This window comes from Somniosus microcephalus, chromosome 6 (assembly GCF_052327205.1).
Source record: "Somniosus microcephalus isolate GS21.2 chromosome 6, FLI_Smic_1.0, whole genome shotgun sequence".
Lineage (NCBI taxonomy): Eukaryota > Metazoa > Chordata > Chondrichthyes > Squaliformes > Somniosidae > Somniosus > Somniosus microcephalus.
In genome coordinates this window covers 258,722,186-258,747,300 of record NC_140992.1, presented here as the reverse complement: position 1 = coordinate 258,747,300, position 25,115 = coordinate 258,722,186, and the positions used below count along the sequence as shown (strand labels likewise).

At 39.5% G+C, this 25,115-nt stretch overlaps 1 protein-coding gene and 1 long non-coding RNA gene across 3 annotated transcripts in view; one reads left to right on the top strand and one right to left on the bottom strand.

Moving 5' to 3' along the window:
• The window catches only part of LOC147116689 (uncharacterized), a 72,587-nt gene that overhangs the window by 15,266 nt on the left and 32,206 nt on the right, over nt 1-25,115 (bottom strand). For both annotated transcript variants that reach the window (XR_015078863.1, XR_015078862.1), the window contains exon 2: nt 14,628-14,758. This is a non-coding gene — a long non-coding RNA (uncharacterized LOC147116689). The remainder of the gene's footprint in view (nt 1-14,627; nt 14,759-25,115) is intronic.
• On the top strand, nt 15,624-21,284 carry foxf1 (forkhead box F1). The gene is made up of 2 exons (XM_085991800.1): nt 15,624-16,951; nt 19,476-21,284. Exons 1-2 carry the CDS (start codon nt 15,970-15,972, stop codon nt 19,634-19,636), a joined length of 1,143 nt encoding a protein of 380 aa, XP_085847926.1. The 5' UTR covers nt 15,624-15,969; the 3' UTR covers nt 19,637-21,284.

The following is a 25,115-nucleotide window of genomic DNA, read 5'->3' as shown; positions in this document are numbered from 1 at the left end:
TCGCCTGGGCTTGATATATAGAATATAGTCTAGTGCAGTGTCAAACAGGTTTAAAAAGTGCTCAGGTAGCCTGCTGGACTTTGGGAGCACTTTATAAGAATCTTTTTTTAATCTCATGAGGAAGTGCTGGATCTATATATGTGTGTAAGCATCCATACACATGGCACCTTCCTCGACAACAGAGTGAGACATACAATCAGGCACTATAACGTGAGTCTTGCTGCCTGTGCACCACACTCTGCACTTAACTAACACAGTACAACAACAGCGCAAAATAAAAACAAAATACACCTATAAGATAAACAAAATAATACTTTTTAATTAATGTGATTTTTGTTCCACTGATAAGGCAGAGCAGTGTTACACATTGTGCCTTTTGAATTCTTGGCTGCTGAATTATGCTGTCGACCTCTGTTGTGGAATAAACGCCTATGAAACCCTTCAACATGTAAAATCCTTATTTAATTAAGTGAATATTATTTACACTGAGAAGTTAGAAATTTTATAGATAAACATGGTGAAAGAGTTATTATACAGAATAAAATCAGGATGTGTCCAATGTTCCCTCTAAGCTGCGCGCGTGCGCAGTCACGCAGTAATCTGCAAGGTCCTGCGCAGGCCGCTCACAAGCTTTTACATTGGAAATGCCATGAGGGTGCAGAAATTTAAAGTGACCACGCATTGAACAAAACAGGCTGCGCAGAACATAGTGCAGCCTACAGGGAACATTGGATGTGTCATATATTAATGCCATGTTAATTATTCCTTCACATTAAAATACTACAAATGGATAAACAGAAGTTGAGAAGGTGGGTATTCTTAATGTGCAATAATTCACTTCTTAGTCTTATCAGTTCCCCCATTCAAAAGATACATTATCAATTACTTCTAAAACCTACATAAAGAGATTACCTTCGAAATTGATCATTTACTTCTTTTGTCATTTCTGCTGAATCCATAGTGGATTTTGTTTTGCTTCACAGTCCACATTTAACACATTTATGGAACAATATTTCATGTACTTTTCATATCAAACAATTGTACAAGTTCAACTGGAAAGTTATGGAATAATATTGCATATTTTTGACCAAGTGATCAACTGGATCAGTTTTAAACCTTAGCATCTTAGCAAGTCATACCATCGGAAAAATATCTAAATCCTGTAGTATTTTGGTCTAACTTTAACCAAAATAATGAAGAATTTAAAAGCAAACATATTGTAGTGTATTTCAGTGTTTATGTATTCTTGCAGACTAAATAAGATTACTTAGTTTGGGCTTTCTAATCACAATGCTTATTCAGTTTGTATCTTGCTAATATTCTGTTTAGCTTTAGAAGGAAACTATTCATTTGTTAACCAGTGTGACAGAGTAGCAAAAGGATTGATGTTCCATTTGAAATACCACCCAATACTGAGCTACTCTTTAAGATATAATTTTTCCCGTCAGATCACTGAACTTCCATATCTTATTTCCTATCAACACTTTACCACATTTCCTAAAGCTGCACGAGTGCTGACTCGGAGGTGAACAGCATAGATGCATTTAAGGGGAAGCTCGATAAACACATGAGGGAGAAAGGAATAGAAGAATATGCTGATAGGCTGAGATGAAGAGGGGTGCAAGGAGGTTCGTGTGGAGCATAAACACCGGCATGGACCAGTTGGGCTGAATGGCCTGTGTCTGTGCTGTGGACTATGTAACTATATATGTATGAGTTTATAAAAGACCCTGAAATGCAATTACCTTTCCACATAACAAATCAATACATACATTGGGCAAAAAGTTCTAACCAAACCTTTGCAATTTTGTATTTTCTTTTTATTCAGGCTCCATTCATCAGCTGTTGCAAAAACTGTACTTGTTGTCACCTTAATGTTGCTTGTGTGGGTATGTGTGGAGGGAAAGAGTTGTCTATAAACTCGTTATTTGAGAAATGAATGAGTTTGCCTGTGGTAAGGATTTTAAGGTTGCACATTATTGCGGTTCACTGTATGTAAACTTGAATCATACACAACAGCTTATATCACAAACACATAGTGGGTGAAGAGTGCCATAAATCACGCACGTATATTGAACTGCCCGTAAGGTATAAATTTAAGTCATATAGTTGTCATTGCAATAAGTCATGCCAAGCTGTATATCTTGTAAACAATATAACTTGGAAAGATTTTGAGAGTTTTGTGTATCGAGATTTCAAATGTATCAACATGTCTCATATTTTACTGACCTGCTTAAGTGTAGGCATCCATGCAACTACATTGTGGAATGTCAGCCTCACAAAAATGTAAATACAGTTTTATTTCTGGGTGCAGCGTAAAATAAACACCCTAAAAGTTTAGGGACAAGGAAAGCTCCAAATTTAATCAGATTCTGGATGTGTTACCATGAACATACATCCTGGTGGAAGATTCTGAAAAAGCTTCCAAAAAATGACAAATAAAACATTCTGTAATTATCATGCTCTTCATTATAGGGCCTCTCCCAGAATATGTAACAAGCATTTTTTTTAAAGAAAAAACACTATTGTAACATTGTCCATGGGAAGTCAAAATGACACTCTGTTCTATAAGGACAGGAGTGCTATACTTGAAAATGCACAATGTATTTTTTGTTCTGAAATGGAACTGTGTCCTTTTAAAGCAACAAAGTCCAAGTGTTAAGTAGACACCGGCTCACCTCAACTAGAATTCAATGATAGTTTCCTCAGATTGGAATGTTTTAGATTTGATCAGGTTTTAGGTTACAACTCCAGGTAGGTTTAAAAAGTGCCGAGGAGAAAGGAGATAGGAGACTAGGAGAAAGGAGACTTTTACCAGGGAGTCTCCCACCACTTCTATATGGAGTCATATTGGCACTGTGATGCTTCATAGTGAGACTAAAATTATAGTGTAAATGAACACTAAAAGAATAGGTTGTATTATCTTTTGACATTTTTACCAAAAAAATCTAATTTAACACTCGGATTTTGAAGTTCAGTGTTCCACTTTGAGAACATTGACAGACTGTGCTCCAGGTACCTGCTCCTGAATGGAATATTAAAAACGGAACCCATCTGAACAAATATGAATACATTTAAGATTCTTTAAGTAACTAAAAATACAATCTGCGTTTATTCAGTTATCTGTGTGTTACTGAACGGATTAAACGTTTTTTTTAAAAACACGCGGGAAATATGCATTCCCCTTTCCAAAAAGTACTGTCCCTATATTTTAATATAAATCAATTCTTATTCAAACACAAATACATTAAAAGTGCATCGCCACGATTTTCAGTTGTTATGCCTAACCCATGCCAGTCACTTTTTAACAGACTGCACATTCTTGTAGTGATAGTTCGTTGCCGAGGATATTTATATTTGTCCAGGATCGATTATTTATCATAATAATTCTAACCGTAACCTTGCGTTTGTCTGTGGTCTTCCACTGCCTGGAGTTAGTTAGTACTTAAACTAGCTCAGCCAGGAGACTCTAAGCTCATCATTATCATGAACTCTTGCGATGAATCTGGGAACAGGGATCTGGATGTCACTGGGGCTGGAGCAGTGGCGGCACTGCAATGTATTTTAACCCTTGCAATCCACTAAATCAAACTAAGTCGAATGGCTGTTTTTGAATTTATGAAACTGACCGGTTAATGGTTCAGAAGGGGGCAGTGCAATCAACAAATAAAAGCTTTTTCGATACAAATAGTTGAACTTCAAATTCATTTCTAGTCTCCCGTGGTTCAGCAATACTTGTTAACAGCATGTTTTAAACGACTATATCGTGTTAAAAAGTCCAGTGCTTTCAATGGTGCATTTTAATGGTGCGGGAAAAGTTCAGCAATCTGGCAATGGTAAATATTTTGTTTGGTCAACTAGATTTCAGGATGGGTTTGAAAGAAACATCAAAGAAACCCCAAGAAGTCTCAGATGCGACACAGAACAACTGCATTCGGTAATGTTGATTGTGTGGTCTAAAAGGTAATTGCATCCATTTTGATGTGGTTTTTTTTTAAGGCTTGGGATTGCATTCAGCTTAATAAAGATTGTTGTTTGTATATTATAACCACACAATGCGGATTTTTGGTTGACAATACATGTGTCGTATCGGAGGAAGACACAAGTGCGTGGAGCATTAGAAAACATGCTGGCTCGCAATAGTGACTCTCTCCCCTATAAACCTTAACGTGCTCCCATACTACTTTGGAGAAAGGTTTAGTTCAACAAATGCAGAAATTGAAAATGGGCCAAGTTACTGGCTGTGTCTGCTGGCAAGTTTGATCGTGATTAATGGAATGTGTGTTTTATGATTGATGTCCTTTGTGACTATAGCATCAATTCATCAAAGCGAGAATGTGGAGTAGTTACGTTGAGTTATACAGATACCACCCATCGAGAAAATGATTGGCTTATTTAACTTTCAGCAGCGTGGGTTTTGAAATAATGAACTTTTTGTTAAACCCTTCGAACACTTTAATTTCTGAGCAACTCTCTTGCTATTTTTGATATTATTCTGTCTAAGAGAACAGCGCGTTGAGAAAATAACATCGAGTATCACCCAGCACAACAGAAATGACAAAATATTTTTTTTTCAAACAAATAGAAATCCAACTGCTCTGTGTTAGTTTAGGGCGCGGTGCGCGAAAGCTGGCGCGGCCATTAACAGGTTAAAATCCAGACTGTTATTCGGTGATGGTGCAGCCTGGAGGAAGCAGAATCCCGCGCTCACGATCGCTTTTCTTCTGCTAGTTGGGACATTGGTCAGTTCTTTCTACAAAAAAAAGTTAATACATGAGCGTTCTGCAGATTGAATTGGATGAGTACAACACGAACGGAGGACAGCTCCCATCCAACTAATGGCACAATCGCCGAAAATAGCTGCAGACAGCATATTCCACAGTGTCTGCAAGGCCATGGCATGCAACCTTCTTCCCCAATATTGTCCCGCCTGATCTATTTGAGCTGCCTCAATGAATCGCCATGATTCGCAGATTGCCTGGTGTGCAATAGTCTAGAAGCATTTAATGTTCTATGAGGAAAAAAATGATGGAAAATCTGCAAATCATTCGGGTCCCTCTCTGCGTGGCGTTTTCTCGCTTGAATTTATGAAGATCGTTAAAATGAAGAATGCAAAGGGCAATAAATAAAAAAATCAGCGCGCATCGTTTACACACGGTTATATCCCAGTGGAATTATTCCTCTAAGTGTTTGCTGGGATGTATGTAAATGGTATGCGAGCTCATAATAGAGCTTTTCGGGCTTTAGTCTTCATACTCAGATACAATGCAAACGAAAAATGACCAAAATATTGGACTGAAAATCATGTTTGCTTTGTATGAGCGACCTGGTATTCTCCCAGTTTATTAAATGAACCAGTTACATGGTTAGACTTCAAGAACGCATCAAATTTGAAGATTCGAATTACATACACCAATGACTGCTTTGAGTAGTTTGGGTCTACTTGCTTAAGACTTGCAAATTATAACCTCTCATCTTGATGACATGCCTGAATAAATACAGATACCGCACACTTAAGAACCCAATGGAAAACGTCGTTGGCCAAGAAGGAGATAGATTTCCTCTGTGCACTGTATAACGAAATGATAAGCCTCTTGTTTAAAGCGCCTTTACGATTTCCCTACACGTTGCATAGGTAGGAAACCTTCCCCAGGTGGCTGAAGTCGGGTTCTTTTGCGCAGCATCTTGGCAAACCCGGGGTTGGAAAACAGACAGGAACACCGAGGGAGCTATATTTGGTTACCTCAGAACCTATAGAGAGATCCTTGAAACTACCTCGACCAAAGAAGGGTTAGGAAACGACAGGTCACAGTAAACTAACAGCAGTTTACAATCCCCACTCCTGCTAATACTCAACCCACCGCGTTCCTAAAGAGATTTCACCAGTCAGTAATGAAAAGGCAAAGAAGTAGTTGTGGCAATTGGACCCAGGTTACTAGAGGGATGGTCGTATGGCTTTTAATCTATAGAAGTCAGCTCGAAGTGTCTGGAAATACTTTCTATATCCAAACGAGGATGCCAACACATGTACAGCAATACATCCACTGGGAAGGAACCATGTGTGACAATCAGCACGAATTGCCATATTTTTAAAAGCTCAGCAACACATGCAAAACGTGCAAAAAAAATATATATATATATATACTTGAATATCGTGAATAACCAAATATTGCCAGTTTAGTTTAGCAGAATAGTAATCCTGGATTAATAAAAATGCAAATAACAATATATTACGCTGTAGCAGGTGAGACAACAGACAATAATGTTTATATATGATAAAGTGAACACTTCCTAATTTGAAAAGACAGCATAGGATGATACCACACCGCTTTCATTTTCGTTATTTGACTATCAAGCAACATACAGCAGAGGTTCCCTTTAGTCTCCAATACTGCCAATTCGTGCTCAATATAATTCTGTATTCATTTAACAGCAATTTACCTTTTCTTGTGTACAGCATATCAACGAAAATGGGTGTGATTTACATTGTATATAATCTCAAAACAAGTAAAATGGAACCTTGTAAAATCCGTCTAATCACCGGTTAGGTACTTGAGATCAGAGCTTGTTTTTTTTTATCAAATGTTTACCTAATTTGAAAGTGTTCAATGATTTAGCACATTGTGCCTTTACTGCCTTTGAGCGGCGTTTGAGCGACACGTGTATGCTGGCACCCCCGGGCTGTTCCATGTTACTTTAAACTGGCTCATTTGGGTAGAAAGTGCGTATTTTCCTTCGATCAGTAAATGGTACCTTAGAGATATATCATTATTGCTCAAGTCTTTGCACAAAACACAAGTCAGAGTTTTCCAGAGGATGAAGGAAATGTGCTAAATTATAATGTGATTAATTGAATCATGAAATCCTAAGCGAATTAGTTTCATAAAAACAAAACTATTTTTAAAATCAAAATTCTTAAGACCTGTTCTAATATAATTTAACGAAATTAAAGAAAGTTGAACCCGAATGACGGATATACCTAATGATTATTTTGTCTCTATTGTGGGTGTCCAAGTGTCAATAACTTTGCCCAGTCGTTTCATATCTAAAAGCTGAACTCACTTTGCTATTGTTCTTTCGGTACTACATGGCCAGTCGAGAGCAATTAATGATCCGAACATGTCATTCACTCTAGATGGACAATACGGTATTTAGATATTAGGATATTAAACTTGGCAGTTAATCTTACATCATCATAAACCGTCTATCTTTTTTAATCTTTGACTCCAAGAAGTATTTGTTCCCGTGGATCTGATCATTAACATCAGAGAGCCTTTGTTCGGTTCTCACACCAACCCACGTTATCTTTCTTAGATGCGCTTCTCGTCTGCCATTTCCCCGCACTGGAGAAAAAACGAATTTCAACCAATATAATCCTGGTTTATGTGGCAAGTCGGGAGAGATACAGGGACGTTGTACAAAACTTGCATCTAACAACATTGACTACACTCATCACTGACTATGTTAGGATCACAATTGCAAAGTTGGAACGACCAGCATGTATTAAACCATTGCCAGGAATGTGCTTATATTAAATTTGCATAGATGGGTTTTGGGCACATTGCATTTGACAAGAGCTTTTATGCTGGATCCCGAGGAGCGTTTTTTATAGCAAGAACCATTGTTAAAAGTATTTCTAAAGCTGAAACACACAATCTAGGAACTGCAAAGAATGTGTCATTATTTGTTCTAATTCAACTGTAAAGATAATTCACTACTTAAATATTGCTATTCAAATAACTTCAAAACTGCCTTAACGTGAGCCTGTACAATTCAATTTCCATCATACTAAATTGTATTATATTTACGGTACGTTTAGTATAGGGGGTTTATTAAATTGTTACTATTGTGCAAGAAAGAAAATAGTTATGGTGTGTAGATCTCGGAATCCCCTATCCCGTTACTTCTATTATTGGATGTATCGTTATGTTCTTACCAATTGATTTTTCAGATGCATATCTCATATATCCCATTTTCACGGTAATGATAACACATGTACTTCACTACCTCCCAGCCCAGAGTCTAACCCATTCTGGCGAAGGGCAGACCCCAACCAACATTTCATTCTATTTCAGACACTGACCGGCCTGCTGTGCATTTACACCATTTTCTCTTTCAAATTTCTAACACATTCTTTCTTAAAAATATCTTTTGCTCCCGGTATCTGAGGGAATATTTAACGAGTGTATATTGGGTCGGACTGTATTCTATTTTACCCCAGATTTATCTTTTCTCTGCTGTATGATCATTTGCCCTTCTTAATTTGTTCACATGTTCACATTGCCATTATTTTGCGGGTATCGCCAGGACGAGACATGGAAACTGACTGAGTTTGGATCTGTCCAAAAATTCGCTAAACCAGCACCATTGAAATAGCTGTAGATATATACATTTGTTTCTAATTATATTCACTTGACAGTGATAGTCCCTTATCATATGTGCTTACTTAAAGTCAAGTCGGCTATGTCAGTACCCTGTTCAATACACCTTTCAACCAATAAGAACCTCGAAGTGAGACCTCTAGTGCTGCTCGGTGGAATTACAATGCCCATCCCCCATAGGCATGTTCACTTAAACAATGCACTCGACATTTGAAGCTGCAGCATCACCATTTTAGTGATTACATAAACTTTTAAATGGACCAGCTGGTGATTTTCCTGGTGCATCTCCTAAAAAAAAATCAATCGAAGAGAAGGAGATCTGGAATCCATTTATCTCGAATTCGCCGGAGCTGATAAAAGTGGCAGTTTGAAAAATGAACCGAGATACAACATTTTTGATACTTGCTTAAACTGGTTTCGATAAACGTGAAATATGAGTGGCCACTGATTCATAAGAGGGTCAAAAATTATATTGCCATTTCGTTTCTTCTGTGTATACGGTTGGGGTAAACATTAAAGTTGATTCTGATCGAGCCTGCTTAGAAGACAAGTGACAGCTATACCAGTTTTTTGCAATTCAGGGCTACATTGGGACTCGCTATCGAGATGCTTATATCCGAAATGTGCTTATATCGGATCTGCAGATGGGTTTAACTGTATTTAATGAAAAAAAAACATTAAACCCTGTGGAATATTACGTGCAAACAATTAACTTAATTTTTTGTCGGATTACGCTCCAGTGAAGGGCATTGGGACGTTTCACGAAACGTTAATACAGGTTGTTTGGGGATGTTGGCTAAGGAAAGGGTTCACACAGAAGATAGGAGCAGGAGTAGGCCATTCGGCCCCTCGAGCCTGCTCCGCCATTCAATGAGATCATGGCTGATCAGCCATTGTTCGGTTAAATTCCTATATTGGTAAGAATTACGTCAGTCGCTGATTCTGTTTATTAAAACACATTAATATTGTTATCCCAGAACCATTGCATAATAGACACTCACTTTGCAAAGTATGAATCCATGCACGTTAAACGTGTTCCTCACTGCTCTTCAATACACCAAATCTGTTCGTTTCACAATCTATTTATGTGAAGTGCGAGAAATACAATTGTCTTGAATTTAAACGGAGCTGGAACTCCTCCTGAAAAGCTATATTGTACAGCAGAACATTAGAGATCGAGATAATTTGCTTAATGCAGAATGTTTAGTAAAAGTGACCTATTTTATTGCAACGACTAGTTCATAGTGAATGTAATCGCTGTAAAAGTCAAAACATCAGATGCGTAATTAATATTTATTTCATTAGTCAAAACCTAGGGAAAGAATAGTCTGTTCCTGTGAGATTTTATTAAGAACCCCTCGTGCAATCATAAGTTTTGGTATCTGGGGATTCAAAATGTGGATTCTTGTGATACTTCGTAATGCGCAGCTCTAATTGAATAAAACCGATATTATCTTCCTAATAAAAAAGATAATTAATAAAGTATAATTAAAAAGATAGCGGCAGATACAACAAAATTCTTGGCAGAATATGTCTCGGGGAATCTTACCCCACCTGCACCAGCCTAGATAGAAAAGCTCATCTTTTGTCTCCGAGAATCTGTGAAAACATTTGCCCATTAACATAAATCTTATTTTACCGAATTACATTCAGAAATCTTAAGTTTTGATTTTGTTATTTATAAACTGTACGCTGCGATACATCCTGCTCCCGACAGTGTGCAGTTGCGGGTCAATTTCATCCCAGGTTGGCAATTACCAATCATTGGCCTGTGTAATTCCAATTAATATACGAGGCAGAGGGATCATTCATAAGCCCATGAGCGCAATAAACAACGGGAAAAGGTAATGGAAAGCAACGAACAATGATACACACACACACATGAAACCCGTTGAAACTTCCATTCAAGAACCGCAGTATCTTAGAGCAGGTAAAAGGTGCAAAGGGGCTGGACATGTCTCAGAATCACAGTCATTCATTTACATTATTGTAACATATATGCACTTGCACCATGTTCCTGTATTTCATTACTTCAAGGGTGTCAACATGCAAACTGCTCACAGGGTGGCAAGAGCGGTTACTGGATGATTTTGTCACAAACCTTCTCAGTTTGGATTTCTGATAGAGGAAACTGAAAATAATTACATATTTATGTCTGTTGACTGACGTGCCATTGTTTGCTTTAAAGCAGACTGGAATTGTGCTTTTTGTTTAATACTAGCGATGCAAGTACTAAAAAAGACATCAGAAAGAGGCTGTAAATTCCCTCGACTTACAGTGTTGTCACATATTTCATGGAATAACGTCATGGAAAAATCTGTGCCTTCAGTTGAAGAGCCAGCCGGGATGGGTCGAGCGGGGGACGCCACAAAAGTAATTTGCATCTTTTGAGTAAAAAAGATTCACCTCTTCAATAAAACACTGGGCTTTGTTAAAGTATTTACGTTGAAAATTGCACCCGCGCTTTTCTTACTAAGTGACTGTAAAAATGTTAACGATCAAATGCAGTTGGTCTCTCTCAGAATGTCAGGGTTCCGACCCAGCCTCCCTGTTCATGAAGACTGTGGGGGTTTGGCCTGTCCACAATTTCCGTCCAAGTCACAACACGGGGGCAAAGGAGCAAATTACCATTCCGACGCTCAGCATCTTGCTCTGGTGCAGCTAACGGGTATATGATGAGACGGCGGTTATTACAATACGGCAAAGTAACAATGTCACCCACTCAATTTATTTGCACCCCATTCATTTCAACCCGCTTTGGTTTTAATCTCCATCGTATAACTATAAGTGTGCGCCTTCTACTTTGCATAAAATCAGTCCAGTCCAGTCGTGGTGCCCCTGATCAATTTGGATTACTGTATAACATAGATCTCAGCACCTTCCCCCAGGATGTGCCATCTTTCTTCCTGCCAGGCCAAGCGCATTTAATATTTAAAATCCAGTGACAAGGGTCGCCCTATTATGTGGTTGCATAAACTTAAATTATATTAACACGTCAGTACGCTTTCTCCCCTGTCAACACATCCCTTGAGCAACAGAAAACATAGTTCAACTGAAAGAGCATTTCCTCCGCGTCACGCGCACCCTAATCTCCCTCATCTCATACAGCCCAGTTAAGATGGGCCAGCAAGCCAGTGTATGAATTCCTCTGGTCAACCTGCCGGCGTTGTCCCTGTATAGATTATATATAAATAAAATAAACTAATGCACAATAAAGCACCCAGGAAAATACCTTTACTGATTTTTTTTTATCGTGTACCTTTTATCGCAGAATCACATACAGCTCTTTACATCAATATTGACATTCTTTAATACGAACTCCTTTTGAGTTAGTATTTTATTGAGGGACAATAAGCACGGGCCATGCTTTGTTCTATTACTTGACGTGCCCCTTCCCTTTCCATATTACTCATGGCTTCGCGTATGTCAGCTGGATATAGATAGATAAGACAGACAAAGACAACACAATTGCTATCCAGCAGTTCAAAACATATCGCTAACGCGGGGGGCAACTGGTCTCCAAATGCTGGGTCGCGTTTTATGCAAGTTTTTTTTTTAACGTTCACGGACCGTCCCTGTGCGTCCATTAAGAAGACAGTACATTATTCGGTCAGCACCTTGGGGGCAAAAAACACTTTTAACAGTTGATGGAATTATTCCTGTCACAACCGCCCCCCTCCCCACCACCCCACCCCTTCCCTCGCCTTGCACAAACGTTTAGGGATCAATTTCCATGGCTACCCTGAAGTTTTATGCAGAGAGGGTTTTATAGTTTTTTTTAAAAATCCCCTGTCGAAGGTGATCTTGGGGGGAGCCGCTGGTGTTAATGAAAAGCAGGGAATGAAACGGGGCGCACGCGTGCCTTAACTGGAGCGGTGGGTGGTCTGAGCTTGCTTTCTACCTCAGCCCTGAGCGCTGATAAATGCCTGGCCCTGGCTAACAGGGTCACTGATTGCGCAGCCTGTTTACAATAACTTAACCAAAACCTGGGGCCGGCGTGGAGCATAATTCCCCTCTTATTAATTTTATTTGTGCCTCACGTACAATCAACACTGCCGAATCTGATCTTAAACGGAAACTGCTTTTTAATAGGGGGGTCAAGCTGCCCCAGGAGAGTGGGATGGGAAATGTAAAACACTGGTGTTCCAAAAGAGGTGATTTTATAACGGATGATGTTAAAAATGTAGACGTAAAGTTGTTTAAATTCGGTAAACATAGTATTACCGTCAATATTAAATCAACCATCAGTAATTTCCACCTGGAATCAAATCCTTTTTTGTTAAAAATCATTTTGATTTATAATTAATAAGCATTCTAGTTTTAATAGTTCCTTTTGTGGTACGGGCATCAGAAAATGTCATAGAGACAGTTCACCTAAATGCATTTAAAACCTGATTATGCTCATCGAGTTCACTCCATCAACTGTGAGCACAGCTGTTATTTTCTTTCTCCACAGATAGATTGTAAAGAAATTGATTTTATTTATCCAATCCGTGCTTTGTGCTGAATTCAGAAAAGTTATACCCACTACAGGACTTCACATGAATATATATTATGTCCATCACAGAAAGTCGTGTTTTTAACGCATGACGATAGGGCAACGCAATTTCTAAATCGTTTACCCCCATGTAAGTAATAACAAAATGTAACTGTTCTCTACAGCGTGGTCCTTTTAGTCATCAATTCACAAAGGCTAAATCTTTCTATAGCAATTAATTTACTTAAAGCACATCATCGTATTATATTTTGAGTTTATATTTTAAATTATTAGAATCATATGTATGGAATCGGAATATATTTTAACATTCGTGAGTGCAATACAATCCTATGGTTTTTTTGCTGTCATGGATCTATTCCTTATTTACTGGGGGGGGGGATCATTTCTAACAGTCCTCCTAATGTGTGCTGTGCCTGCGTGCAGGTGGATAAGACTTGTGAATATCATCAAAGTAAAGTAATTAAAGAGATGGGTATAATATTATAAAAAGGCGCGGGCGAACATTCTATCAAAACAAGGAAATTAAATCCTGAAACTGTAATAGACCGAAAGACATCTTAACAAAATCCTATTCAACATCTACCTTAAGTATTAACAAAAGAATCTGTAAATTGTTTAGGCAAATATGTCACTTGAATACACCCTGTATTTATAACTTTCTAGCTTGTCTTATCCATTGGAAGCACATCACTCGGCTTCTGAGCTCTTTCCTCATCCAGGTTTAAAGAGGAGTGCAGCAAGGTTTGTTTCGCCTTTATCCTTCTCGCCATTGGGTTTAAAAACAAATACATTTGTTGGTGTTAGAGTTTTATTGCACCGCGTCTTTATCGCAAATGTCTAGCAGAATTGTTAAGCTGTTATGTACTTAACGTTTTATTTTTAAACGTTTTACTTTCCTTTTGCATTTAGCAAAATTATTTTTGCCAAAAGGTGCACTCTCTATCGCGTAAGTTTATAAGATGCAGTACATTATTGATTTCTATCGCTTTAAAAAAAAAACTAGCGCTCTGTAACCAGGCTGCATTAGCCTTTTTAATCGTGTCTTTTTTTTGGTAAATATTGTGATTTTATTATGTTTAATGGAGACACCAAAACCCACAGCTGTAGAAAGGGTCCTACAACTCTGAATGCATTAATGAGGAATGTATTATATTTTTTGGAAAAATTGCTATTACAAGTCGTTTGGCGGGGCCTTAACGGTCTTACTGTTTTCAAAAGTGTATTTAGTGCGTTAATATTAGGTCGCTTACACTGAGTCAACCCCTACTTTCACTGCCGAGACAAAGCAAACCAATTACAGAATCTCTCAAATGAAACATGTTTTAAGTTGGAGTTAACTCCCAGGGGGAAATTACATACAAATTCCCTCCAAGATCTTAATTTTCGCCACAATTTAATATGTAAAAAAATGTAAATCCCGATGGGAATTTAGATTACAATTTTATCTGCATTAAATGACTTAAAACCGACCTCCTCCAACGCAATCCCAGCCTTATTGGAAATTCGACGTTATATTAACAAGCTTACCAGCGACAGAGAAAAATATCAGGGTTTGCAGGCGCCGTCTGGGCTTGTCGCATGCATTTGCTTTTGTAGTTCATCTTTATAAAGGACTGCAACTAACAGCAAGAATGGCACTTTCTAAATCACGAATCAAAGCACGGGTTTCTCACACTTGGCTTCTAATCGTGTAAAAAAACTTCGACTTTACATGAAAGAAGTGCAGAGATATTTGTGATGTCCCTTACCTTGGTTAGTGTTTGTGGGGATGCGACACGTTATTGCTAACAATGCCAGGCGCCGAGGCTGCTCGTCCATGTCGCTGCTTTCTCTCTCTCTCTCTCTCGCTGTGACAGAATGTGTGTGCGTGTGGCAAACTCTGCGGGCCAGAAAATGGGCACAACTCAACTTCTACTGACTTATTTATATATATATATACACACATATATATAAAGAGAAATATCTAAACAATCAGGCGTGAGGCTACAAAGAGCATTTTATAAGTAACAGGAAAAGAAACAGTATTAGACGCGATTTCACTGAATTTTCTTTAAAGGAACAGATCGCAGATGTTTACATTGTTTTTGTATAAACATCCTGTACATGTTCCTGTCTATTAAACATCAGTTTTCAAAAAGGGACTGGGTGTGTATCTGAATCACATTTTAAATACTAGAAAATCCAACACCAATTTATTCTCACCGATTTCTCAAAAAAATGATAAACTGGTTCTTAAAGTACAATAAACATTTTATACGATTATCAGGTTTAATCTCTTTTTTAAAAGAATTTTAAAAAACTTGTTAGACCGTCTATTCTGTAGCTTTACTTCATTTTACCACCTCTAGGAGCCACTTTCCTCACGGGAATACTTTTTTGTTAAAATTATATTGACTTTTTTTTCTGTTAAACAAAATAACAACTTGTGTAATCATTTCTGCTGTTATTAGTTTGAAGCCTTTATCAGGACTTGCAGTTTACTTTTATTCAAGGTTTGTTTTTTATGAATTAAATGAATTGAATTAATATTCATGTGTGTGTGTGTATATATATCTATATATAATGATTCCCCCCACCCCCTCAATAAAAGCTGGTTTGAACTACGTGTAGAGAAAGACAGATACCACATCAAATCGCAAATGAAGGCGGGTGTTGAAGCCCATTCACGGCCCACCAGTCCTGACCGAGGTGGGAGGGGGGTCGGGGCGGGGAGTTCCTTGTTCCTTACGTCTGACAGTCGAGAGCTTCGAGACGCTGATGACAAGAGATAAAGTAAACGCGATCCCTTTGGCGTGGCAGATCCCAGAACAACTGCGATGAAAAGCTACTCCCTGTCCAGCCGACCTGTGCAAAAAGCAGCAGAGCTGAAGAGATAACTGCGCCGAGCAAGGGCTCCCTCCTCAGCGCCTTTCACAACTGCATTGCTCGTTTTACTTTTTGGGGGGGGGGAGAGGAGATTCGTTCTAGCACAAAAAGTTTTATTTTTAAATAGCTTGAAGTTTTGGAAATATTGAAGGAAACAGCGGAGTTGAATCAAAGGACTTTTTACGGCCGGTTTAAAGTGACTTGCTTGGTGAGAATTGCTCCTAAATGACGGCCGAGATTCAGCAGCCGGCGGCTCACAGCACGGCCCAGACCAGCCCGATGTCTGCAGGCACCGAAAAAGCCAACAATCAGACCTCTGTGATGGAATCAGCCACCTCCACTACCAAAACTAAGAAAACAAACGCTGGCATACGACGCCCGGAGAAGCCGCCTTACTCCTACATAGCCCTGATTGTGATGGCCATCCAGAGCTCTCCCACCAAGAGGCTGACCCTCAGCGAAATCTACCAGTTCCTCCAGAGCCGCTTCCCCTTTTTCCGAGGCTCCTACCAAGGCTGGAAGAATTCTGTGCGTCACAACCTCTCCTTGAACGAGTGCTTCATCAAACTGCCCAAGGGTCTGGGCAGACCGGGCAAAGGCCATTACTGGACCATTGACCCGGCCAGCGAGTTCATGTTTGAGGAGGGCTCCTTCAGGCGTAGACCGAGAGGCTTTCGCAGGAAATGCCAAGCCCTTAAGCCCATGTACAGCATGATGAACGGATTGGGGTTCAACCACATCCCAGAGACCTATAACTTCCAAGGGTCAAGAGGACCCATCTCCTGTGCTCCGAACGGCCTTTCTATAGATAGTAGCATTAGCATGATGAATGGACACTTGCCCAGCAACGTTGATGGGATGGGTTTACCAGGACATTCTGTCTCTCACCTCTCGGCCAACAATGGTCACTATATGGGAAGCTGTACAGGATCTTCGGTAGGAGACTACCCCAACCACGCCGACAGCTCGGTGCCCGCGTCTCCCTTGCTGACCGGCGGTGGGGTGATGGAGCCGCACTCCATGTACACTACCTCGGCTTCAGCATGGGCTCCTTCGGCCTCCGCGCTCAACAACGGGGCTCCTTACATCAAACAGCAGCCCCTATCACCGTGCAACCCGTCGGCGAATCTCACTTCAAACCTGCAAGCACACTCCCTAGATCAGTCCTATTTACATCAAAATAGCCACAACGCTGCCGATATACAAGGTACAGAACCATGCTGTTACAGTTAGACATTAGCAACAAATATTATGGCTTTATAGAGCAGGAGACACTCTATATTAAAACGACAGAAAAGCAGTTCTATTGCGAAGGGATAAGCTGATAATCTTATGTTTATAATTTCAATCAGAATTTTAAGAATGTACGTTTCATGCTGTAACCGGATCAATATTATGATATAGAATAGATTATTTGCGCTACAGCCAGGTTGGGACAGGTCAACCCAGATATAGAATCTATAATTTCAGAAGCAATCTTTTTTCGATTTCGCGTTGTATTTGTGTCGGCGAGTTGTAATTTGAGCTCGAAGCAGAAGATCTTAACCAACAATCAAAAGGGTAAGAAAAGAAACTCACTTCTTGGCGCACAAGCGATTTAATGAAAGCAAGGAGTTAAATTAGATTTCAACTAATTATTAGTCTAACTTCTAATGCAGTAGTTCCAGAAAAAGCCATTTAGTTTTTTATAGAAAGCAATTCTAAAACGCAAAGATTTCGCAGACTGGCTGAACAAACATTGTGGCGATTGAAATCTAATTTGATTTGATCACACTGATAAACGGCAAAAATCGAGCTCTGTAAAAGACAGAATTTTTCACAGAAACTCTCTGTGCGTATAAACTATTCGGAGGCTATGCGCCAGTAAGATTAATTAGGGAAATGATAAGAGACTGGGTTATAGCTGCTGTCTTGCAGAAGAGTTTCAAAAGTGCCATTAAGTTAAGGAAGTAAGTCGCTGTTGCTTCCTTCTCTCCACACTTAATTGGCTACTGGCTGGAATAAATAACAAACCGAAAGAATAAACCGTCCTTTGTTTTTCCAACAAATTCCAAAACGTGGTCAAAGAAAACATCTCGATGCCATCCCCGCAGGGACAGTGTTTACTGCGGTGCCAACTCGACGGCAATAACAACATCAGAATGCAGAGCGCCGACTCCCTGCCGCAGAGATCGTCTACTGGGGATTCATAGCGTGCAGTTCAGCCCCAGACCAACTCCGCCAGAAGCACGATTAACTGTGTGAATCTGCAGAGCAAGAGTGGAGGGGCGGGGAGGGGGGTGGGGGGAGTGCTGGTTAGTAACTCTCCAACATTTCATTTCCATTCATCCCGAGAAAGACCTGAAAAGTTATTTTTTTTAATATTAATTATTTCTGAGCAGGGATCTGCAATATACAAATAGACCGGATAGCAAATATACAACGTTAAATCTCAAGTGCTTGTTTTTTTTAAAGGGTAAAGATTAGGATCAACTTTCAAAATCTAACCATAAAAAAAACAGTTTGACCAGCTCGATTCCTGTGTTATTCTGGCAGATTCCAAATCAACGCTTGTGTACCGATAACTGCAGATACACATTTCCCGATAAAGCACGAATAGATTCTGTAAATCAAAGGGAATTCATAGGGAAAATTAAATCCCCAAGTCATTTTTTTCGTGGAAGTAATAATAAAAATCCTGCGCCTGTTACAGTGACTAGCAGTATATAATGATATAAAGCATGATACTATATCTACACGATCAGATTAAGTTCAACTGGCATAATTACATTGTAATGAGAAAGTATGTGGAGAAACAAATACGTCGGATAAGACGGCTAGTTGCAACTTTTAAATACAACGGAAATAATTAATTTACGCGGCCGTTGAGTTTCTGAGCGTGACAGACTTCACGTTATTAGAGCCTGCGAAGGAAATTAATTTAAACATGAAACTAAATAGCTTTGGCGTGTGTGAATACTCTGTGCTCAAATATGTAGGGCAGAAAACTTGCATAAATAGGGTTCTGTTAATGACAACTCGCAATGACGTGACTTAAACCCCGCCGCACAAATCCTGGTAACCATTCAGGGCATCTCTGATATTTAACAATCATTTCATGGCTCATAAATAAAGTATAACAAGCCGAAAAAGTGCAACCGACTGGGTGACTGTGCTAGCTGCAGTTTTTCTTCAGTAACCAGTGGAGCTCTCAAAGGGAGATGTATGCGCGAATATAAAACGTGAGGAGACTTGATGGGAAACCTGGGACGCAAAGTTTGACATCCACATGTTTACAGATTTGCATTTTATAGGATAACTGTTAGTGAATGGACAGTACAGCAATGGCATCTGTTAGATGGCATTAGACTTATGAATATAGATTAAAAATAATTCACTGGTTGATGCATTATTGGGTGGTGAGGTGTGACAGTGATTATTAGTCTCCAATGGGTATGTTACAATCAAACCTTTATCTGGAATTTACCATTTTTAATAACAGATGTCCAATAAAAAGTAAAGCGCCTTTCATGGTATTAGAATGGACTCCCGTGATAGCTGATCAGGTCTATTGTGATACTTCATTTTAATTGTATTCTCCACATCGTAGCTGTTCCTTTGAAAGCAGCGGATGATTGTATTACTAGGATGGCCTTTTAACGATGAACACGCATTTTACTAACGGAAGCTTTACTTGAATGGCATGTCTTCATCAGTGTGTGTGTTTTTTTCTTCCCATTTTATTTTAACAGGAATTCCGCGATATCACTCGCAGTCTCCCAGCATGTGTGATAGGAAAGAATTTGTCTTCTCTTTCAACGCCATGACGTCCCCTTCAATGCATCCATCACCTAATGGATCTTACTATCATCAGCAAGTGACTTATCAAGATATCAAACCTTGTGTAATGTGATATTATAGAGAACCCAGTGGAATATGCTCCCCCCGCCTTGCACTGCAATAGCTTCCATCATCAGCAGCGGTGCGTTCCTGTCTATATAAACTTTGTTTGGATCCTTATTTAAAGCAATAAGTGGATCCAGGATTATTACTAAAGAGAGATACGATTTGTGAAGGCACTTTCAGCGAAGCTCAATCTAATAGTTCCTATTTATTCTAATTTTTAGCTACCCCCTCGTAAAGAACACCGCCTAGCCTCCAAAACCTATCAGTATTGTAAAATAAGTCAAGGGTGACGTTTGTTGGCAATATTTGCCGTACCTATTGTTTTTTTGTCATTTAATGTAAATCAAACATTTTTAATTTTTAATTCAAAAAAAGGACATCCTTACCCTTTTTAATTTGAATGTGTATTGGGGAAAACAATACATATTTTAGCATTTCTTGGCATTTGGAAAAGATTTGAAAGCCGCATTGTGACACCTGACTTTTTAACGTAATCTTATGCACTGTATACACATTGTAATTCATGTGGATTTTTATAGACGAGTTGGTTTGTACCTTTAGTAGATGATCGAAATGAAATGTTCTTTTATTCTGTGTATGAAGTCGACACGATATTGTATAATTCAGTAAAAAAATAAAAAATAAACCGTGGCATGCAGTTTAGTGGCCTGGAATGTGTAGTCTAGTTTATAGCAGGCGGGGTTGAACCGTGTGGACCCACCGCAGTCCACGTTACTGCCGAGGTCCTGGACAACTGAAACTGCAACGTTTCAAACTTTGACATTTCAGACATGGGGTGTAATTTATTTGAAAGCCTGTTCCTCTCGGATTATCAGTGTTATTTAACTCTGTAACTGTCGTGCAAATAAACAGCGATCTCAAAAGCAATTTAACAACAAAACCGTTACTAGCGAGTAGAAAGTTCCGATACTTAAAAAAAAATCGGATAAACGTCAATTTGAAAAATAACTATTTCAAATATAAGAAGATAAAGAGGGAAATTAAATTCTGATCCAGACTGCTTTGACTGCTGCTGAAAATTCTATATATGCAAAATATAGACAATATACCATGGTCAGTCACATTTCAATAAGGCGTGTCTCCAAATTAATGTTGTCAGTGCCGTAACACCTCTCAGGTCTATTGTCACATTATTAGGCAGGACATCACCGAAGTATAACTAATAATAATAAGTACATACCAAGGCGTAGGTCTATTTTATATGTTTTATTTTAAACAGTTGTGTCATTTAAGAAGTATATTTTTCCAAAGGATGTGGACGTCGCTGTCCTAAAGTTCAAATTATTGTAATCATTGTGCCCCGATCCGTTTCAATGTGAGTTCTCCTCGTCATTTCTTCAACTTTTGTCCAGTATTTCTTTTCTTCTTGTTTCTTGACAGTGCTGATTACACGCAGCTATTCCGTCGCAATTTTGAAGGAGTTTCGACTTTTAAGTATTGATTATTTTTAACATGAAAAGTTTGACTGGTGTAAATAGATCGTTAAATTTACAAATGAACTATTTATCATTTGTTCTAAGTTGCTGAAATCACGTTCGAATCTATATCTACATTTATATCCGTACAACTGTGTATCTTATAATGACCAGACATGTAATCTGTATATATGGACATTAAAATTCTAAAATGGTTTACACCTGAGAGACAACATTTTTAAAAAATGTTCACGAACCTCTCCCAACATCAAGCAAAAATGAAAGTTCACCCCGCTTAACAAAATGCATTTGAAGCTTTGAGCGAACCGTTGAGTCTTGTGATTTGGAACAAAACCGATTGAGCTTTCAGAGAATAAAGGGAATATCTGGAATCTGGGAAATACATTACCCTGTAGCGCCATCGCGTGGTCCCACTTTCCTTTACCTACTTTTAAGTATTGAGACCCCCCTGAATCAGATGATCCAATTGATTGCCTGCATCACGCTATCCTTTGGGAAAGAAATACAGACTTGCATTTATATAGCGCCTTTCACGATCTCAGGACGTCCCAACGCGCTTCCATGTATCTCGCCCTTAAAATAGTAAGACAATCCCAAGGTGCTTCACAGGAGTGCAATCAGACAAAAAAGCCAAAGAAGAAGCCATTAGGACAGATGACCATAAGCTTGACCAAAGAGGTAGGTCTTAAGGAGCCTTTCAAAGGAGGAGAGCGAGGTGGAGAGGCGGTGAGGTTTAGGGAATGAATTCCAGAGCTTAGCTGGCTGAAGGCACAGCCGCCAATGGTGGGGCAGACACTGAGCAGGTCTGAAATCAGGTAACTGGATAGGGTGAAAGGTAACATTGAACAAATCATTTATGTGCTGGATCGGAAAATGCAATCGGAAATTAATCCAACAAGAATTAGAATGATCTTGATTTTTTTTGCCGTTAAATTGTGCTTTTTGTTGTGGGGAGTATGGTGATGATGTGAAAGGGCAAATGATTTGTTATTACTCAGAACTGCTCCGTTACCAACATTTCCACTGTCTCGTGCAGTTTAAAGCAAAATTGTGGCACTTGGGGCAGCAAATTGTGCTACACATGATGCTTCTACGTTGGCCAGCTCTCAATTCTCCACCAATTCCACTTTTATCATAGAATCTTACAGCTCCGAAGGAAGCCATTTGGCCCATCGTGCCTTTGAGAGAGCTACCCTAATTAGTCCCACTCTCCCGCTCTTTCCCCATAGCCCTGCAAATGCATGGAGCGAAAATCGGGCTAGCCTGTGCAGAAGTAGAAAACCCTCGCAGGTAAATGTAGACATTTGCAAGATTTGTTACGGGTTGTCATGCCACACCAAATCATTGCCCTAATCATCTTCCAGTTGCATGGCAGGAGTTAATGACACTAACATGTGAGGGAGTTGACTGAGCATCAGCAGATACACCATTAGCCAAGGGTGCTTTGGGGAACCTCGTTATTTCAACTGTATACAGCAGTTTACTCCCTCACATTGTCAAGTTCAGTAACTCCTCCCAGACAGTTTCCAGGTGATGTAATTAATGCTCAGTTTTAAACTGAAATATTAAGAAAAAACATCAGGAGAGAAAACAGATACTGAAATTAATTAGAATTATTCATAAACATTGATACTGAGATGCTGCAATTATGGTAAAATTTCTACTTTAATTTATGTTGAAAGTCTTTTCTACATTACAATTATTATAGTATATGGAGTGGACATCACATGTTCACTATAGATTTCCACTTGCCAATTTTTACACACATGCCTCACATATGCATACACAGATTGTTATCTTACCTTATCCACAAGAGACAGTGGGCTCAACTGGTGGTACTACTGCCTCTGAATTAGAAGGATTATAAGTTCAAGCCTCACTTCAAGACTTGAGTACATCATTTAAGCGGATACTTCAGTATTGAGGGAGTGCTGTATCGTCAGAGGTAATACCTTTTGGATGAGAGGTTGAACTGAGGTCCTGCTCAGGTGGATGTTAAAGAACCCAATACACTATTTGAAATAGAGCAGGAAGCTCCTCAGGTGTCCAAGCCATTATTTCGCCTGCTGGTTAACTGGTTATTCTTATTGGCTTCATTAACAGGTGAAAGGTTAGACAATACCAGCAAAGCAAATGCTGAAAATATGAATTTTAAAATATGAAGTTGGAAATACACAGCACCTCCACCAGCACATGAAAAGAGAAAGAAAATACATTAATGTCTCTGGTCTGTACCTGAGATGTTTACCAGATACTAATGGACCTGTTGTGTATTCCCAGAATTTTCTGCTTTTTCAACAAAGGTAAAATTCAATTTCTGATGTTATGCAATTTACTGAAAGGGCACAGATAGATAGATAGATAGATAGATAGATAGATAGATAGATAGATAGATAGATAGATAGATAGATAGATAGATAGATAGATAGATAGATAGATAGATAGATAGATAGATAGATAGATAGATAGATAGATAGATAGATAGATAGATAGATAGATAGATAGATAGATAGCTTGGTGTCAAACTTTGTCTGATAATGCTCCTGTGAAGTGCCTTGGGATGTTTCTACTAATTAAAGGCGCTATATAAAGGCAAGTTGTTGTTGTAGATCGGAAGATAAAGTTCCTTTTCTATGTAACAAAGCTGGGAAAGACTTATAAAAGGTTGCTGAGTGAAGGCAGAAGGTGGCATGGCATTTTGGAATTCCCTATCTCAGACCATGTAAGGAGGTATTGAATGTTGCATACGAACATGTGAATTAGGAGCAGGAGTAGGCCACTCAGCCCCTCGAGCCTGCTCCGCCATTCAATAAGATCATGGCTGATCTGATAATTCCACATTCCCGCCTACCCCAATAACCTTTCACCCCCTTGCTTATCAAGAATCTATCTACCTCTGCCTTAAAAATATTCAAAGACTCTGCTTCTACCGCCCTCTGAGGAAGAGAGTTCCAAAGACTCACGACCCTCTGTGAGAAAAAATTTCTCCACATCTCTGGGGGCGATTTTGCCAATGGGGGTGCATTGGAGGTGGGACTGCCGCTTGTCAGGTCAATGTCCCACCTCCATCGACTTGTGGCCAACCCACGCTATTTTCCCTTGATTGACCTTGTTAAGCCCACCCAGTGGGTTTAGCAGGCCAATTAAGGGAAAGCCGGTTACAGAGAACGTCAGCGTATGACGTTTCATCTGTCAAAAACTTTTGACAGATGAATTGTCATCGTTTGTCAGCTCTGTGAAGCTGTCAAACACTGACATTCTCTGTAGTTTGATGAGTTTTTGAATTCAAGACTCATCAAACTTCTTTCTTTAGCAGAAATTAGATGGTTGTTACACTGGAGAATGCAGCAACCATCTGTCATCTCTGCCACGGAGCAGCGAGACTTTTCACATACCCAACTCTTGAAGCCCGCAGGAAGAAACAAAGGTAAGTAAACTTTTTCTAACACTTTCCACTTACCTCATATACTCACCTCTCCACACTTGCACCCATCACTTACCTTCACAGCACACTTTTGCACCCCGCAGACACCTGCAGACCCACTACTCGCCTCGGTGACCCTGGCAGGGTTCAGAGTCTCCGGGAAGCCTGCACTTGTGAGGGTAAAATGGGGATAATCCTCTTATCTGCCTGTTAACTACCTGTTAACAGGCAGTTAAGTGGTTGTAATCCCCTTCCTGCCTCCAAGGAGACGGGACCCGGCGCGGGTCGGCTAACCGCCTCCTGTGAAGATGGCACGGAGGTGGGTCGGGGGCAGGTTGGGCACCCAGCCCCAAATTCTGCCATTTTCCCAGCAGTCCTGCCTCCATACCTGCCTCCCCAGGGCTGGCAAGATCATGCCCTCTGTCTTAAACAGTGACCCCTAGTTCTAGATTCTCCCACAAGAGGAAACATCCTCTCCACATCCACCCCGTCAGGACCCCTCAGGATCTTATATGTTTCAATCAAGTCACCTCTTACTCTTCTAAACTCCAGCGCATACAAGCCTAGCCTGTCCAACCTTTTCTCATACGACAACCCGCCCATTC